Here is an 18,436-nt window from a genome sequence, read left to right on the forward strand (position 1 = left end):
GGGTGGTTGAAGTCCCCCATGAGAACCAGGGCCTGGGATCGTGAGGCTACTTCCAGCTGTCTGTAGAAGGGAGATAGATAGCAGTAGATAGATAGCAGTAGAAGGGAGAAAAAGTGGAGGAACTGAATTTTCAAAATGTTAATGTCTGTCCTGCTTCAAAAATTTTTTTTTTTAATAATGAAGTCTGTAGTAAATACCAGCCAGGAAAGACCCTATTTTGCAACGTGCTGTATAAATGCATGTAAGTAGTCTGTGGTTTGAAGTGCTTGTAGTGGATGGGACTCATGTAAGTTTGGAGTGGATGGGAAACACTTGCAGAGCTGGAGTGTCACAATGACAAATGTACTCCCCCTTTCTGGCAAGGGGTAAGCAACTAAGAGGGAGAGAGAGTGTTTGAGTATGTCTGCTGGAGTGGTGGTAAGCATTTAGGACTCTTTGTAGAGCTCTTTGAGGCTTCTGTAAATGCAGTAGTGGATGTGGAGGCATTTATCTTTGTGCCCAAGTGCCTTTAAAAATCTGGTCTCTGGAACTCGTCATTTAAAAAAAAAAAAAAAAAAAAGACTTTTTTTAGGTGCTTCTGAAAACATGATGCTAAGTCATGTTTTAAGAAGTGGCTGTCGGTTGGTATGTGGCTGTCTGGCTTTCATGCTCTGAAAAGACAAAGCATCTCTAATTGGGCAAGAAGCCAGCTTTCAACCAGTGCGATACCTGCCAAAACCTTCACTGGCAGTCAGTGTGGGACCTGCTAGTCTCATGGGACTTGGGCCCTCTTGAGAAGGAGAAGCAGGCAAGGGGAAAGAGGAAAATGGATAATAAAGACAAGTAATCGTTTTAGCTTTGATAAAGCTACAAGTCCACGAAGGGCTAAGAGTATTCAAGGTCAGAAATTCCCTTTTGTGAAAGGGAGAGTTGCAATTATCACCAGTGGCTCAAAGCAACCACCCTTCAAACAATCTGTTGCGTCTGTACCCTTGTTTCTGTTTTGGACTAGGAGAACTGGAGTATGGGACAGGGAGGCCTGTTGTATTTTTACTGAGGATTTGTTGACTTTGGCCTCTTAGCATAAAGTCTTGGGATGCTGCTGTAAGCAGTGGGGTAGCCGTGGATCAAGTCTGCTGCAGAGCAGATTGAATGAAGAGCCTGATCTGTGACTAATGGTGTCAAGAAAGGTTTGTATTAAACAGAAGATTTGTCTTTTTGTAGCTACTTTGTAAACTGGTCACTAAGAGTTACTTGCAGCAGTGCCAGCACGCCCGTTTCTCCTTGGTATGCTGAGCTGAATACTTCTGGGGTGAAATGAGTGATTCCTTGGGAGTTTAGCCCCAGAAAAACATCCCGCTCTCTTTACTTCAGTAGGTTTACTTAGATCAGTGAGCAACAATGCTGTCAGTAGTCAAGGTATTTTAACTGCGGCAGAGAAATTGTGCCGTACTCATTTGCCTTACAAATGGAGATCTTTGCATGCAAGATCTAATTGAACTGTTAGACAAAAGACCATGATTGAAAAGAGAGGGTATAAAAACCTACGAAATACTAGATCCTAGAAGTGGAATAGTAGGGAAAGGGAGAAAAGAAGCAGCAATGCAAATAAGAAAAGAAATGCCAGTGGTGTACAGTTGAGTAATTTTATTTTTGGGGCAACACGCAAACTAAGCAGCTGCATATGAAGCCCACCAGTGTAAGTGATGAGGGAGTTGATGCAGGGAGTTGATGCAAGGGAATAAGCTACACAGCTCAATCCAAATGCTTTAGCCCATTCCTTATTTTTCCATTTGAGAAACTTTTCTAGCTTTCATGGCTTAAATGTGCTTATTGCATTCTCAGGATATTTTACTGTAGGCCCTTGCTACCTAGGAAGGCATACCCGCAGGAGCGAGCGATGGGTGTTCAGGAGCAGAAGTGAAGATTTGGGGGCAGAGTGAATCCAGAGGGATTTATACTTCCTTTTCCTCTGTTCCTGTGCAGGACACAGGCTGAAATGGCCCACACGTGTCGCGGAACCATCAACCTGTCAACGGCTCATATCGATACGGAGGACTCTTGTAACATTGTGCTTTCCAATGGGGGAAGGACATACCACTTAAAGGCAAACTCGGAAGTGGAGAGGCAACGATGGGTCACGGCCCTGGAGCTGGCCAAAGCCAAAGCTATCCGCATGAGGAACAACCAGTCAGGTAGAGTGTGTATTAGAATGCAAACATAGAACTGGATCCTTTTTAAAACTTGGTTGTAAATCAGCTCTTCTGTGCTTGCTTAATTGTGCAGAAATCTTAGTAGATGCTATTTCATACACAATTAAAAACAGGTGTTAGTTCCCCCAAGCCACAGGGGGTTTTCAGCAATACTGTGTGCCCCAAATGTCTTCTCTTCTGGTCCGGCAGCATTAAGCCAGTCTTTCTAAAGCCCTGGTAATGACGATAAATTGCATTTGCAGGGAGTTGATAGAAATGAACTTAGGATACTTCTGCTGGAAAGTAGGAGATACATGACTTTCTCCTGGAGAATTTGAATGGGTCAGTGTGGATAGGGAATACTGCAGGAAACACTAAGCACAGCTGTGAGTAGTGCTCCAGGGAGCACCAGTTCACCATGCAATGCCAGAGCCTTTCTTATGCACTCATGTTTTGATAGTTCTGTAACATGCAATCCCTTGATGAATGCAATTTGAATTTAGCTCAGTTCTCTCTCTCAGTGCATATTTCCTGTTCCCCCCCTGCCCCACGCACACTAAAATGGGGTGTGGTATTCATTAGTGTATGTTTGGGGCAACTGCAATATGTAAAGCTGTCAAAGCCACATGCACATTATGCAGCTCCTCCCAAGAGTGTCATTTTTACTGCTCCTTTATGAAGTGAATGGAATAGGTGCTGAACAAACAGCGTATTTTAGAAATCTTGCAATGTTCATAACTCTTCTGGGATTAATATTTGTTTTTCTTCCACAAATAAGCATGGCTTCAAGTCACAGAAAACAAAAATAATAAATGATGTATTAAAAAGCCAGCCATCCCCTTTACCCTAGAATAAAACCACTCTCAGAACTTACTTTGACTGCTGGAAATCAGACTTTATACAAGGGAAAAGGTGTAGGGAACATCTGGGTATGGTCTTTATAACATTCTGCTTAAAAATGAAAACACAGCTTCTAAAATACTTGGGGCATTTTATGAACGGGGGTGTGGGAAGGTGAGACTAAAAGGTCACAGCAAGACATTGCACAGCTTTATAGCTTGGGGCTGCTTTGGTTCAGTGCTCGCAGAGCATGTAGGAGGATATTGCTCTTCTGGTCCAGGTGTGGGGCTTTGGGGCAGCTGTAAATGCTGCTCTGTGGTATCAGCTGCAGTGAGTATACATATGTAAGTAAAGTGTTCCTGAAATTTAGCTTTCAAAATTGCCACCAAAGGAGGCTGCAGTTGACTCAGTGCATCAATGAAAACCTCTATTTTCCTTGGGGAAGTGTTGCTGTATCTACACCAAAACATCTTGTGGTGTGCTTGATGCAGCTGCTGCGCGCAGCTCTCCTGAGCAGCAGGCTGGATTGTGTGGATGGGGATCACTTTTTAATGCTGCCAGTTTATCAAAATGCACAAAGTTAAAATAAGAATTTGTCCATGCTTCTGGAAGGCAATGCTTTAACGTTTTTTGTCTCTGTATCAGTGCTGGCTGCCAGGGGCGTAGTGATGGCAATCTGTGCTTAACATAGTGCTTTAAAGATAGCAGCAGAATGCCGTAACATAAACAGTTTGACGTGCAGGAGAATGTTCCCTAGTCCCTGAGTAATGCGATCTGATTTTTTTGTATAATTAGCTGTCCCACAAGTTCATATAGAAGTTGATTAGTGCATGAGCCACTTACTCATTTCCCATAATTATTTAAATACACTGCATTTCATGGCGCTAGTATCCACAGATTTAATGATACTGTGTTGTGAACCCTCTGGCCCTTGATACTGCAGTTCTAGAGTGTATGCAAATACTAATGGGGAATAAAACTAAGAAGTAGAAGATGGCAAATTTCTAGGCACGCTTGTTTTGCCTGGCAAAACATGGTGTTCTGCCAGGTCACAGACGCAGTGAACTTGCTGTGGGTGCGGCAGGGCTGGCATTTGTGTGAACCTTGCTTCTTCCGTAGAGGAAAACCAAGTCCTTTAACCAGGTAGGTATTTGAAAAGGATCTGATGTGCAGGAGGAATGAGTTTACTGCTAGACTTTTTCCTACATCAGTGCCTTGACATTCACCTTTTTTGAACACTGGAGTGTGGAAGTTGCATAACACATTGGTTATGTGAAGGCAGGCGTAAAGCAAAGAGCGGACAGCCTGCTACTGAGCTGCAGTTCAGTACATAGCTTCAGGAAGATGTCAGTGATGTTGCCTTCAGAACTGTATGTGCTCATTTTGTATATCGAACGTAGAGACTTCCTGTCTTAAAGCTTTGAACATGCTGAATTCCGAATTTCAGTAAGCTCAGGCCATAGTTTCAGGATATGAAGAGCTGGGCACCAGTGCTGCTGTTAGGTGTTAATACTCCCAGCTGCTCGCTTCCATTCCTGTGCTGCCTTTCCGTTGTGCTGTCCCAACTCTTTGTGAGGAAGTGCTGTGAACCAGGCCAGGGAACTGATCTCGGTTAAATAACCTCCTGTTTTGCCAGGCTTTTCTGATCTGACCGAGGGGATAAGAACTCTGTAAACAGGCGCTGAATCCTTGTGCTGCAAAATCACAACTGAGGACTTTTGTGAATTACCTTCAACTAGCTGGTACCGTTTTGTCCCAAGCTAGAGACCTTTTAATTAAGATGAATGTGTGCTAGGTTTGACTATCTTGCTTAAATTGAAATAAACTTCCCAGCATTCTGTCCCTATAAATCCTGGGCCTCAGACAGAGCCATGAGGTGAGTATTTACGAGTGGAGAGATGAGGCTATGGATTTTTTGAAGTCCCTAGATCCTTCAGATCTGCTCGAGTGAGGGGTCTGTTGAGCTGATTCCTCTCAGTAACACCCAATCTGAGCTGCTTCCTGAGTGATCCCCAATGCCCACGTGTTTCCCAGGACTGCTCTGCAGAACCCATGTTGATGCATCGGGGCTGTCTTGGCCAGTGGGTAAGAAGGGCAGCTTGTGGCCACATGGCTGCATGCAGCCAAGGAGAGAGCACTGATAGCTCTGTGAGGCCAGAAGACTGTCAGCATTGCAGCTTGCCTTCCTGCTAGGGATGGGGGATTCATGGGGCTGCTCATGAGGAGGGAACTTCCAGCAGAACTGCATGGCCTGGCTGGGGTAGTGCCCACTGAAGCATGAGGGATCGCAGAATTGCTGAGGTTGGAAGTGCTGTCTGGAGATCGTCCAGTCCAAACCCTTTGTGTGGAGCAGGGTCAACTAGAGCTGCTTGCTCAGGATCTTGACCAGTTGGGTTTGGCATGTCTTCAAGGATGGAAGCTTCACAACCTCTCTGGGTAATCTGTTCCAGTGTTTGACCACCCTCCCAGGGGAGGAAAAAAAAAAAAAGTCTTAGGTTTAAGCAGAATTTCCTATATTTCAATTCATGCCTATTTCCTCTTGTCTGGTCCCTGGGCACCACTGAGAAAAATCTGGCTCTGTCTTCTTTACTCCTCATCAGGTATTTATGCACATTGATAAGATACCCTGAGCCTTTTCTTTTCCAGGTGAAACAGTCCCAGCTGTCTCAGTCTCCCCTTTTGTACCTGATGTTCCAGTCCCTTAATCATCTTTGTGACCCTTTTCTGGGCTCGCTGCGGTGTGCCCATGTCTTCCTTGTGCTGGGGAGCCCAGAACTGGACGCAGCACCCCAGATTTGGTTTCTCCAGGAGGAACAGACTCGGTGAGGACAGAGAAACAGGTTGTGTCTAGCGCTGCCTGTGCTTCTGGGGAAGACAGAGGGAAGGAATGAAGGTGTCCTTACAGAGACTTCCTCCCTGGGCACTGCCTCCTGCTCTTCCAACTGCAGGGAAGGTCTGTCTGGGATGTGGTAGGGGTCTGTCCTTGGTGGTCCCCACCAGTGTGCACTGGCACACAGGGACTCCAGGGGAGGTGGCATGTTTTCTTCTGGGGAGAAGACAGGCGAGTTCAAATCAGCTTCTTGTGAGATATCTCCAGCTGACGAGCACTAGCGTGGCAGTCTCGGTTGTGCAGCAGCTTTTCCGACAGTGACTGCATAGTTACCAGCAGGTCTCTCTGGATGCAGCGAGGTGCACCCAGGAGAGGAAAAGACGGGTGGTTCTCACTCCCTGACGCTTGTTTATCCTCTGAGCCTTCTTCAAGGTCCTTGTCAACAGAGGAATTATAAGTGTGTGGGTTTTTTTTTGTTTTTGTTGGGGATGTGGTAGGTTTCATTTAACTGGACTATAATTCTGCTTTAGGATGAGTAATGGTAAGTACCTACCTAATTATTTGGCAAACAGGAGTCCCTACTCCCTGGCAGTTTGGGGGAGCTTTCTGTTTTAGGACTAGGTTTGGATTGATCATGGCTCCCAGGGCTCCCACGCCTGGGTGCTCTGAGAAGCCGAGGTCCTTTGGAGTCCTTCTTTCATTGTGCTCAGAAAGGATCAATGTGTTAGCATGAAATTAATTACAAAAAAAGCCCCCCCCCCCCCAAAAAAAAAAAAAAGGTTGACCTGTTTTCTTGAAATGTCCTAAAGATGAGCCACACTTTAGCTGCTGCTGAAAATCAAAACTCCAGCCCAGTTGTCAGACGTGTTGCTTAACTTCTGTTTGGTTTCATAGCAATGAGCATAACACATGCAGCTTGATGCTCAAGAGGATTTCTGAGTGTCTACCTCTAGTGGTTAGCAGGCTGGTTGAGAAGCAATCTGCAGCCCTTGGGTGGATCTCTTAATTACCCTTGTTGTACAAACAAGGCTTTGTTACAGGCGTCCTGTTGTTCTAGGGCCTCTGAGCACCTTCCGTTCACAGTCAGCTTGGGTTTAACAGGTACGTTTATTGCTCAACCGGAGGAGCATCACACATGGCCTGAGTGTAATCTAGGTTTTTCCATTAATTTGTATGTCTCCCCAGATAAGTGGTCTCTTACTACTTTCCGATTCCCAGGAGACACAGAATGGTGGGGAACAAACAGTATATAACTACTTAATAAACGGGCACTATATCTGCTACAACTATTGTAACTGGTACTGTAACTTTTATAGATCAGGGATATAGTGAGTACAAGACTGACCACTTCACCAGGAGTGCTTCCTAGTGTTTGAGATTTAACAGGTTATAAGACTGACAATTCAGGTTAACCCCATGAGTATCTAACTACTGGGAGAATATTTTGGGGTGGATGAAAACTGTCCCCCCCCCCCAGTAGTTTTCTTAAAATAAACATATACAAAGGCATCTTTTAACTCAGCTACTGGCTGGTTTGAACTGTGCACTTGAGGATAGATTCCCTTTTCCTGGAGTTAATTCCCATTTCTATTTTTAAGAAATAGTGAAACTAATACCCAAACCAAGTATGAGATCGGAGACTCATTTGTGTATTTGAAGGAGACTTGTTTTCCTCTCTATCCATTGTGAAGCAAAGACCATTTTGGTAACAAGTCGTGAGTTGGGGCAGTTGCATGTAAATACTTGCAGATGTTACATGAGAGAGCTTGGTTTGTTATTCCCGTTTTGCTGATGAGAAATGGGTAGGTGTTCATAAAGCTGCCTGGTATCACCTACTAATACCCAGTGGATTAGTGGCAGAAAGTGAGAGCAGAGCTGGGTTGCTGTCTTATCTTTCTCCGCACTTAGTGTAGTGCTTAATTCCCTTAAATATGTGACTTAATGTTATGGCAGAAGGGTAATAAACTCTGCTGAGTGGCTCTACTGTAGCCCTCTCTTCTTCCAAATCTGGAATTCTTCTCTGCAGTTGCATTTATAAAGTGTTGTCCAAGTCCTAGTAAATTCTATTCACTTAGGTGGTGCCCAGTTCAACCATCGCATGGAAACAGCAAGAACGGCTTGTATATGCATCAGCACTTGATTTGGCCCTGTGTGAATGGCTGTTTATCTGTTCCGAAAATAGCAGATTTTTGTAATCGCCCTCTGTTTGTATTACTGTAAGCTCTCAAATAATTCCAGCCTTTTCTGTTTACCATATTGTACTCATATCACCCCTTGGATTTTTGTCAGCTTACGCATTAGCCTGTCAATAGCCCGAGTCCTTGCACAGAGCGTCAGCCTTCAGCAGGGTGGTGAGATGTGCCAGGGAGGCCTGCACCCTTCATGGCTGCGTTGTGCCATTTGTGAGACAGGGAGCTGCTTTTCCGCCTCCACAGGTATTTTCTCTCCTGCTCGGGCTGAGCTTGCATGGCTGAGTATGATATATTGGAAGGCTTCTGTAACTCTCGAAGGCCAGGCATGATGTATAGTAGAAACACTTTTATGTGTGCATCGTGGGCTTTCTTCTCTCTGCAGACGTGGCTGGAATCCACGAGGATGCAAAGCTAGAATATTTGATGGAGATAGCCTGCAGTTACTGCGGGAGTAAAAATATCCTTTCATTTTAGGGCAGTATCGTGAGATACGGGAGTTAATTATGTGAAACTGTGAATGCTGAATATCTGAGAATTAATCCCGTGGCTATGTGAGTGAGGGGGTCTTTGGAAAAGCTTGCAAGGGAAGAGCAGAAATGTGTCATTTCTGGTGCTTTAAACACCCTATATTGTGCTGGAAAACACCCAGGAATGAACTTGAGCTGCTTGGTGATGGATCAGAGAGGTGAGGGACTAAGTGACTTTTTTGATCCCTTGCTCTGCGGTCTGTGAGAGGAGAGGGTGAAATCCGCTGCTGCGCCTGGGGTCAGCATCTGAATAGGAACATGGTGTGGGGGGCATTGCGTCACTGGCAAAGCATGTGCGGATTTTGGGCTGACCAATTGCATTTTCTTTCTGCATAATACTAAAAATACAGGAGTTAGCTAGATAGGTCAGTGTTTGCATCCGTGCCAAAATCAGCTCGCCTGACTAACCGCTCCCAAAGGCATCTAGTGCCTGATGCCAGGGCTTAGGAGCTGTCAGCACAGAAGCAAAGTTGGGAATTGCTAGAAAAAGAACAAAACCGAAAATTAAATTTTGCTGCATGTGTAGCCATACCTACCTCGTGGAAAAACTGTGGTTCTCATCACGCCATCTCCCAAAGTTTTCAGCAGAGCTAAAAGAAAAGAAAGGGACAGTAAGGCTAACTAGATTAGTAAAACCTCTTCCACAAAGGGAATATGGAAAGTAAGAGTTTTTGGTCTGGAAAAATAACAGCTGCAGATATGGAAGACAGTAAATGTTGTGGAAAAGATAGGGAACAATTACTTATAGCAAGAACAAAGAAGAAATTGTCAGGTTGTAGTCTTAAAATAATCAGGAATAATTCTTATATCATGTAACACAAAATTAAATGGTGCAGCTTGCTGCAGGAAGTCAGAAAGCTCGGAAAGAGATTGGATGGATTTGTGCACAATTTAGTCGTTGAAGGATATTAACTGTAATTTTCTGTATACAAGATGCAGCCCAGGAGATCCTTAAACAGCATGCTACTAGGAGCTAGGGAATATGCCCAGAAAAAATTAGCTCATGTGCCCTGCTTTATCCTTTTTTCCTAAACATTTTTTTGCTCTTCCCTGGCTGGGAAGAGACGAAGCTGCATGGGCGTTTAAGCTGACCCGGTGTGACCGTACTGGCAAGTCTGCAAATCAGGAGTGGGACTCCCTGAAATCTCGCCCTGTCAGGCTTCACGTGGTGTTTCCAGCCTCTCGGGGTTGTGACAGTCCCTGCAGTTGCAGGGGGCAGGATTCGGTTGTGGATCAACACCCAGCTGTGTCCAGGTGTGAGTTGTGGGTCTGTGCTCCCGATGTATTGGGAAGGGGAAACCCCATCAAGAGTCTTAAGCGATTCAGCCGAGTTCATCCCTTTGAGTGAGCTCGGTCCAGACTCCTTGGCTGTCGTGGGCGCTTGGGCACCCAGTGCCTGTGGGAATATCTATATTTAGGTGAACCCCGCCAAAGTGCTAACATTTTTGCTGCAGGAAGCAATGCCAGAACATATATTTGGACAAGGGGGAGAAAGGTTCAAGGGATTTGGGACAATGCAGTAGACTGCTTGGGTATGGTTATTCTTACTGACTTAATCAGTTGTTTTCTTCTTAGTAGTGGGAATGATGAAAAGGAGCTTCATGGGGGCTTGTCTCAGGCTGGAGGAGGTCAGGACCTTCGAGTGGTGCAAAGTGTCATGGAAGGTGGCAAATGGAGAAGGACAAAGGGTTAGGTTTGTGCTTCTGGTGTCTTCTGCTCTGACTTACATGATGAGTTTCCGCAGCAGAACGTAAAGGGTAAATGCAACTCTGGAGGGCAAAAATGTTATCTTAGAGGCCAGTACTCCCACCCACAGGTTTGGCTTGCAGGTCATAGGGAGAGAGCCAAGATACAGCTCTCATGGTTGCAACTCACCTAAGCAGGCTGTCAGCAAGTAGCTTTAGCATGTTAGATTCAGCCAGTTTGTAGTGGCTCTGCAGTAGTATTATTAAAAAGGATCCAAAGTTAGTAGTTTCCTACCTATTCCAGTAGTTGCACCCAGTGGTAGTTTCAATTTTGTTGCTTGATGTATTTTGGCTGGGCTTTTTCTTTCTTCCCAATTAAGGGGGTTTTTGTTTTTTGCCTAAGGTATTTTGACTTGGGGATATGATGCTCTAAGGCATCTGCAAGCTTCCCTGCCCCAGCTTTGTGAATGACGCCTTTGTTGGTTTGCTCCCTTTCCCCACAGCCAGCTCCTGGGCAGGTGGCGATTGCTTGTGTTTCTGTGCTGTGATTGTGGCGAGAGTAGACAGTCGTCGTCATTGTTGTCCCACGCGCCAGCTCTTTTCTTGTCGTCACACTGCTTGCTATTTCCAGCTCCTGCCAGTGCTTTCTGCAAAACTGCTCCCTTTCCCGTCCTCCTTGTGATGCCTCTTCATCCCGTTTATCTGCCTGGCTGTTTTGTTACTAACAGTTTTACCTGCTGTTTATAGGGCTCGTGTCTGCAGAGGTGTTTGCTACCAGCATGCAGTTACCTTGTTCTTCTAATTATCTTTATGACCCTTGGAGCTTCCCAGGACAGCGGGCTGCTGCTAACTGTGCCAGGAGTCACTGCCATGGAAAGGATAATTGACAGTAGTGTTAAGACACAATAATTTTCTTGGATTCCCAGTCTTTAGTGATTCCTGTTTCTTTTCAGTGTCTTCTGCTGCTCAGTTCTCTGCAAGCACATGTCATCGTGGTGTCTGTCTTTCCTGTTTTCCTGTGAAGTTGCTATCTGGATCGATTATTCCGTCTCAGCTTTGCTACTGCCTTTGCTCCAACCTATGTGCTATGGTAAATACTTTAGCTTCTCCCGCTGTAGCCAAAGGGATGGTGTAATGCACCAGGAACGTGGGATGTGTGAATCCCCTGCAAACCAGCCATCCTGACACTGCAGAGGAAACCAGCCGGAGCTGCACCTCCTGTGTTAGACACCACTGAAGAGGTTTATTGCTTTGTCAAAGTGGAGGTTTTTTTGAACTTTGCAGAATTCCTGTCACCCTCCTTTTGAAAATGGCAAGTGGAAATTCTTTGAATGCTTCACAGTAGCCTTCAGGATTTCTCATATATATATATATATATATATACACACACACACACATTATATATATATGTGTATATATATATTTTAGTTTCTGGAAAGGCCTTTTATCCTTTGTCGTTCTGGCAGCATCCAGAAAAGATTTGAATTGTTTCAGTCCTTTTTTAGAGGTAATCCCACATGAGTTGCAATATGTCATTAATAGAATCACAAGGTGCAATACTGATATTGTTTCTGAATGCTTAGTCTCTGTAAGATAAGGTTAATTTAGGCTCACTTAGAAATAGTTATGCCAGTTGTCAGTCCTGCGTGTCTGGGGTCTGACATCCAGGGTCGGATGAAGGCTGTATTCGGAAGCTGTATTGGCATCAAGCATTAGAATATGAAGCTTTCTGCCAGCCAGAGCTTGAATTGGTTCCAGTGAACTACTTGAGCCATCTCGAGTGGGGGACTGTGTAGTTCTTCTGTCCCCTCTTGTGTTCTCCACATGCTGCTGCTTTTTGTTTCATAACCCTTTGCCTTCATTACTGAAAACCTGACCTTGGGGGAGAGGCTATAAAAATAGTCCTTCCTTCTCTGGATCTCTCAGTAATCTGGTTAGCTGTAAACCTGCAGGTCGAGCTGATGAAGCTACATCCTGGCAACGTCCTGTGGGGCTCAAATGAGCCCTGCTGCGGTTCAGGTCCTTGTTTCACAAGCGTTTGCCTTGCTATTAACACAGCATAACTGTGGGGCAGGGTCTGTCCCTAGCTATCATGCGGTTTGATGGAACAAGGCATCTGGGCATCTTGTGGGGAACGGAGGGGGTCTCTGAGGAAAGGTGAGAGCTTTTTGGGCTTAGATGTCTGGAAATGGCCTTAGCTCTCCCTGCCGCCTAGACTGTCTGAGGCGGAATGCTTAGGGGCTAGCAGGGGATGGGGCTGTTGCAGCAAGTCCTCCTTGACTCCTTTTTAAATGCAGGTTGTTCAAGCAAGTGTTTTGAACATTTATCTGGCATGTTCTGGGAAGCTCAGAAATGAAAGGGAGAGAAGTGTAGCATTTTCCCCTTTTTTGTTGCTTTAGAATAGATCTGATGAGCCTGGGAGCTTTTCTTACCCTCAGGAGCGTGCAGACTAAGTAGGTGCTTCCATTGATTTCACAGAAGAAGCCTTCAGTGTCTCAAAGGCCTGAAGATGTGAGGAGCAGGGGGCAAATGCTTAATCAGGGTGTCTGAATATCTACGACTGATGGGATCTTGATAAGTGGATACTCAGCTGAAATGAACTGTAAACAGTTTGAAACTTGAACAGCCTAAAACTACATCTGTCATTCTTTAGGCTGCAGTTCCTACTTGCACTGAAGACTAGTGAAGCTGAATTTTAAAGAAGCAGAAAGCTTCTGCCTAACAATGCAGGCATGAGCAGGCAAGGGGGGATCTTTCAGGCTTTTTCTGTATGTCATAAAATCCCCCCTCCCCTTTTTTTCAAGATAACTTTTCTTTTTGATTTTCCTGTTACCTTTTTCCACCTCACTTCTATGTTATACTTACCTGAGACATATGCTTAACTGCTCAGTTTGGTACTGATCTTTTCCTTATCTTACACAGAATAATATATAACATTTTTACATAGCAGAGGTAATCCATGGTAATTGTAGCAAAGGAACACAGAAAATGGTACTTACATAACACCACAAATTAAATATTGCAGCAGAGAGCTATAGTGGAGACTGCAGTATATAGGCCATCTTGACTGCTGCAGCCTCGTCCTTTGGAATAAACTGAAGGAGTGCTGTGCTGCTGCTGCTGTATGTGCTGCGTGGCTGCCAGCTGATTGCTGGAGTGGTGTAGATGGAAAATAACTTATCGTGCAGCAGCAGTTAAAGGCAAGGGAAGGACTGACAAAATGCACCAAGGTACTCTCTCCTCCTTTCAAAAGGGAAAAAAGGTGCGTAGTATTATTTGAGAAGCAGCATATGGTAGTGTTGTAAAGGTGTGTGGTGTACAGGGAATCAAGTGGGGTTCAGATGTAGCGTAGAAGCTGATATCCCAACTCTCACTCTTCACTTCTTCTGCAGAACATGCCTTTACATCTTTCTGCCAGCGCAGGTGTGTCCTGACTGGAACTTTCCTCCTGGAAAGCAGCTCTGCGGAGAAGGACCTGGGAGTGCTGGTGGACACCAAGTTAAGCATGAGGCAGCAATGTTCCCTTGTGGCCAAGAAGGCCAATGGTATCCTGGGGTGCATCAGGAAGAGTGTTACCAGCAGGTTGAGGGAGGTGATCCTCTCCCTCTACTCAGCCCTGGTGAGGCCACATCTGGAGTACTGTGTCCAGTTCTGGGCTCCCCAGTACGAGAGAGACATGGAGCTACTGAATTGAGTCCAGCAAAGGGCCACCAAAATGATGAAGGGACTGGATCATCTCTCTTATGAGGAAAGGCTGAGAGAGCTGGGCCTGTTCAGCCTGGAGAAGAGAAGACTGAGGGGGGATCTTATCGATGTGTTTAAGTACCTGAAGGAAGGGTGTCAAGAGGATGGGGCCAGACTCTTGTCGGTGGTGCCCAGTGACAGGACAAGAGGCAACAGGCACAAACCAAAACACAGGAAGGTCTGTCTGAATATGAGGAAAAACTTTGTCATTGTGAGGGTGACAGAGCACTGGAACAGGTTTCCCAGAGAGGTTGTGGAGTCTCCTTCCTTGGAGCTATTCAAAAGCCATCTGGACAGTGACCTGGGCAATGTGCTCTAGATGGCCCTGCTTGAGCAGGGGGATTGGACTAGATGATCTTCAGAGGTCCCTTCCAACCTCAACGATTCTGTGCAGTTCTGTGACTGCTTCGATTAGTGGAGAAAATGTTTGCACTGCTGCGCAGGGGAGCAGGAGGAAGGATGGAGGCGGCTGCTTTGGTTTCTGAGCACGTCGCTTCGCCGTCTCCCTGCTCTCTCAGTGTGTATCAGGCTGCAAAGTGAAGCACTCTGAAGTCGGAGAAGAGGGAGTGTGTGCTCAGATGTACGGCTGAGCTACTGCCGTTTAAAAATGACAGGGTGAAAAATGTTGGGCTGTCAGTCGCTTCTGCACTGAAAGCCGCCAGGCACGCTGTGACTGCACTTCTTTCATGGTCTGGCAGACTGGTGGCACAAACCCATGAGACGTGTTTTAGGGTTTCTAAAAATCCCATTACAGGAGATGGTAATTGAGTGGGTTGTGTGCGGATGAGATGTGCTCCATGGCAGTGAGAGATAGTACTGCCTGTTCTCGGTACGCTTGTTCTTTTGGAGCTTTCTGGGCTCCTGTATCCTCAGGGCTACAGGTGAGACTGCATCGGGAAAGCCCTTGAGGGGAGGCGAAAAAAACCCTGAACGTGACTGTGCAGAGGAGTGAGTAGCTTTTATAAACTGCTTTCGAGAGTAAATGCTGACAGCTGCCACAGCAGAAGTGATGCGATGCATGTGATGGTGGGCAGGCGCCTTCGTTCCCTCACTGGCTCTTGGAAAGCTGGTCCTGCCAGAAGAAGTAGGACGCGTGATGTGCAGGTTTGCGTCAAAGATGCGCAAATCTGAGTTTGAAGTGCTCACGCACTGTTCTGACCCGAGTGACCAACTCTGCTTCTGTGAGGGTTCGCCAACAGTGTGACTCACTAGAACTTTTGGAGTGGAAAACCTGTTTTCACTGTGATCTTGAAGTGAGCCTTTGAATTTTTTTTTATAGGACAAATATTGCTGTGAAATTGTAGCTCACTTTGTTCCTTTGTATCTGCTAATGTCACAGCACTGTGACACTTTTCAGAACTGTGCTGTGCATGACTCTCCTACCTTGCGTCTGTCCTCAGCCCTCGGCTGTCCTTCTGGCCATCCCTTCTGTGCAAAATACCTTCTGCAGGCAGCTGACTTAGGGATAGGGGATGCTAATTTTGTGGCTTGCAAATGTTAAAGTCCAGCAAGGATAAGGCTGTGCTGAAGCCTGCTGGTGCAGCACGCATGGAGCATGAAACAGTCAACCCCCTTCCTTCCTCTGCAGAGCTACCAGCTACAGCCACACAAGGAAAAGGCTTTTTTTATTTTTTGTATTTTTTAAATGGAGCGGGTGCTGCAAGTTTGCAGGGAGGAAAGCTCCTTCCTGGCCTCCGCTTGGTGGTACCATCATGGCTGGAGGAACAGGAGGTTGGGCAAAGGCAAGACCCGAAGGTAGCTGTTTATAGCAAGAGTGATAAACTGTTTTCTTTCCCCTTGGCAAGTTTGAAAAGCCAATGCTTCATCAGCAAAAATGGGAGAGGGATATATATATCTATGGGGAGGATTACACTACTTCTTAAGTATCATGAAAGTAACAGTGACAGAGTATTTTGTTTTGCCATATTTGTATTTGCTGTAAAAATTTTATTTATTTAAAAAGTGCTGATTATCACGCTACTGTTTTATTTTTCTCCTGTGTCCATCCTGCTTGCTTCTGTAAAACTTGTGTTTTTTCTTCATTTCATCACTTAACTGGACTCTTACCCTGTACTGCAGACAAACACCGCTGCTGATTCCTTGTGTATGAGTTCCTGGCTTAAGTAGGTGTTAATTCCATCATTTCATGGTTTTCTGCTGTTTGTAAATAAATGTTTCCTTTGTCTAATGCTTTGTGGCTTTTCTGTTGCTTCCATTTGTTTCTATCATTTTTACACACTTTAGAAAATAAGAATTTAGCAAGGTTGCTTGTCAGGACTGCAAAGCAAAACTTAAAAGATAGGGAGTTGTGCACACGTGTTACCTAAATTAATATTCAAGTACCTCATTTTGAAAAAGGCAAGTGGCACTTGGTTATTTCATGGGAGTTTGAAATGTCTGCTATCTGCCCTTTCTTCTCCACTTGAAGGGTCCCATCCTCCGTCTGCTGTGGACTTGAATGTGGTCGGGGGGTTTTGCTTTATGTGCGTCCAGTTTGTTTCCCTTTAGTTGTTTTTGTGAGTGTGTAAATGCAATGAGGGGGAGTCATTGCATCTGGCTGCGTAGCTTTGTGCGGGGCTTAATGCAGAGACCAGAACAAATTCTGGCGCAAAACTGGTTCCACATGAATGCTGAAATCTGGAAAATGCAATGTGCCTCTCATCCGTGGGTTGTGTCTGCTTCTGTGAACCGTTGTGGGGAGGATTAACTGCCTGAACCCTCTGGCTTTAGTATGATCCTGGCGGGTTTTGAACAGTAACTGTGAAAGAATGGAGGCCCTAGCTTGGACTTGCATCAGTGTGGTTGTTTTTGTCCATTTGGACAAGGACTTTTTCAGTGGCTGGTTGGAAGAACTCTGTTGACAGTACACCAAGGGTCCTCAGAGTAGCTCACTGCTGGTTTTATTGCTGCACAGAGGAGCCTGGCCTGCTTTATCAGATGCCCGATGCTAGAAGGGCGCTGGGAAGTGGGGTGCTGCTGTTGCTTGTCTTGCTGTTGTGGAGCCCTTGACCTGTCCGACTGACGCCTGCCTCCGGCAGACGATGCATCGCACTGGAAACGCGTGCTTCAAAGAAATCTGTTTCTCTGTTGCTGGGAGATCATAAAGGGACTTCTGGAACCAGCACAAGCCCTGCGCTCCGTGACTGCAGTGCAGGGCGCTCCCGGACCTTTTCGCCAGGAGATTGTAGTCTCTGCTTTCACCAGCAGCTTTCTGCAGCAGGGGCCTTCCCTGGGGAGACTGCAAGGTTTGATGCTGTTAGTGAAATAAGCTGAAGACTTGTGAGTAGGTAGCAGGAGGCCAGCTGCCTGCCCATGTCGCTTCCCTGAGGATCTCTGTGCGGGAGGGACGGGGATGCAGCCCGAGGCCATGGTCCTTGTAGAGCATAATGTTCCCGTGTTCTCCTGTGCACACCTATCGCTCTCCTTTCCTCCTGCCATCCCTGGCTCAAATGTTTTGAGCTGATGGTGTCCCCGTTCTGCCTGTGAGCCAAGTCTGGGTGTCTTTGCCCATGGCAGAATATGGGAATGGCCTGGATTTAGAGGTAGTGGGAGCACAAGGGGGATGGATTGCCACTGTCAGCTCCAACTGCTTCTGCCTTTTTGTCCTAGTCCTGGTAAGTGTGAATTCAGCATGAATTTGTCAGGTCACTTATGTGCCTTGTCCCTTCAGGGTAGCATGATCCCTACGCTACCTGAACGGGATGGAAATGTGGGCTCCTTTGCCTTTGTAGCTTGAGTGCCTGTGAACTGTTTTAAAATAATTCTGGGATCGTTTTGGTAAAATGTGTGCTCAGTGGCCAATTTGTATCTGTCTACAAACAAAGTTGAATCAAGTATTAAGTAAGGCTGGCAGCTGCTATCCAGGAGGCGGCATTCTGTGTCCAGCCATCAAATGGGCGCTGAATTTGGGCTCTTTTGCTGGCTGTTGACACTGTGGCTTGGATCCACACCCACCCAGATTTCAGAGTTGCTGGTGGAGCCAGTATTTTGGATTTCTAGTTGAGTCTGGTGCTGCTGACCTGATGCATGCAGATTGCAGTGGAGGTGGGCTGGCCTCAGCCTGCTGCAGCAGAAACCAGCTCACGTTCCCGTTGGCAGTGTCAAGGGGAAATTCTGACCTGGCCACGCTCGAGCGGTGTCTGGTGAGTGGTGCAGGCTCATTGCTTCACTGCGGAGCTGGCGTGTAGCTAGCTTTCTGTAATTTTTATTACCCAGCTTCCTTTAGGGAAGAACTGTCCTTAAGGCCAGTTAGCAAAAAAAAAGCCAAGATGCAGGATCTGGAGCAGACACTGGTGATCAGCTGGAAATGCTCTTAGCTGGGAAGCAGCAGTGGGTGATGCACATCCCATTCCTGAGCGCTTGGCCCAGTACTTAAAGATTATGGGGAGCAAGAAATAAGCCCACAGGCTTTTTTCCAGGCTGAAATATTCCTGCAGGCCAACCCCTG

General features: G+C 46.0%; 1 protein-coding gene across 4 annotated transcripts in view; it reads left to right on the plus strand.

Moving 5' to 3' along the window:
- OSBP2 (oxysterol binding protein 2) overlaps positions 1-18,436 on the plus strand; it is a 164,355-nt gene that overhangs the window by 37,374 nt on the left and 108,545 nt on the right. For all 4 annotated transcript variants that reach the window (XM_026076619.1, XM_026076617.1, XM_026076615.1 and 1 more), the window contains exon 2: positions 1,966-2,174. In XM_026076619.1, the coding sequence (XP_025932404.1) occupies positions 1,979-2,174 (196 nt within the window). In that variant the 5' untranslated portion in view covers positions 1,966-1,978. The remainder of the gene's footprint in view (positions 1-1,965; positions 2,175-18,436) is intronic.

The sequence above is a fragment of the Apteryx rowi genome, unplaced genomic scaffold, assembly GCF_003343035.1.
Source record: "Apteryx rowi isolate R43461 unplaced genomic scaffold, aptRow1 scaffold_434, whole genome shotgun sequence".
Taxonomy (NCBI): domain Eukaryota; kingdom Metazoa; phylum Chordata; class Aves; order Apterygiformes; family Apterygidae; genus Apteryx; species Apteryx rowi.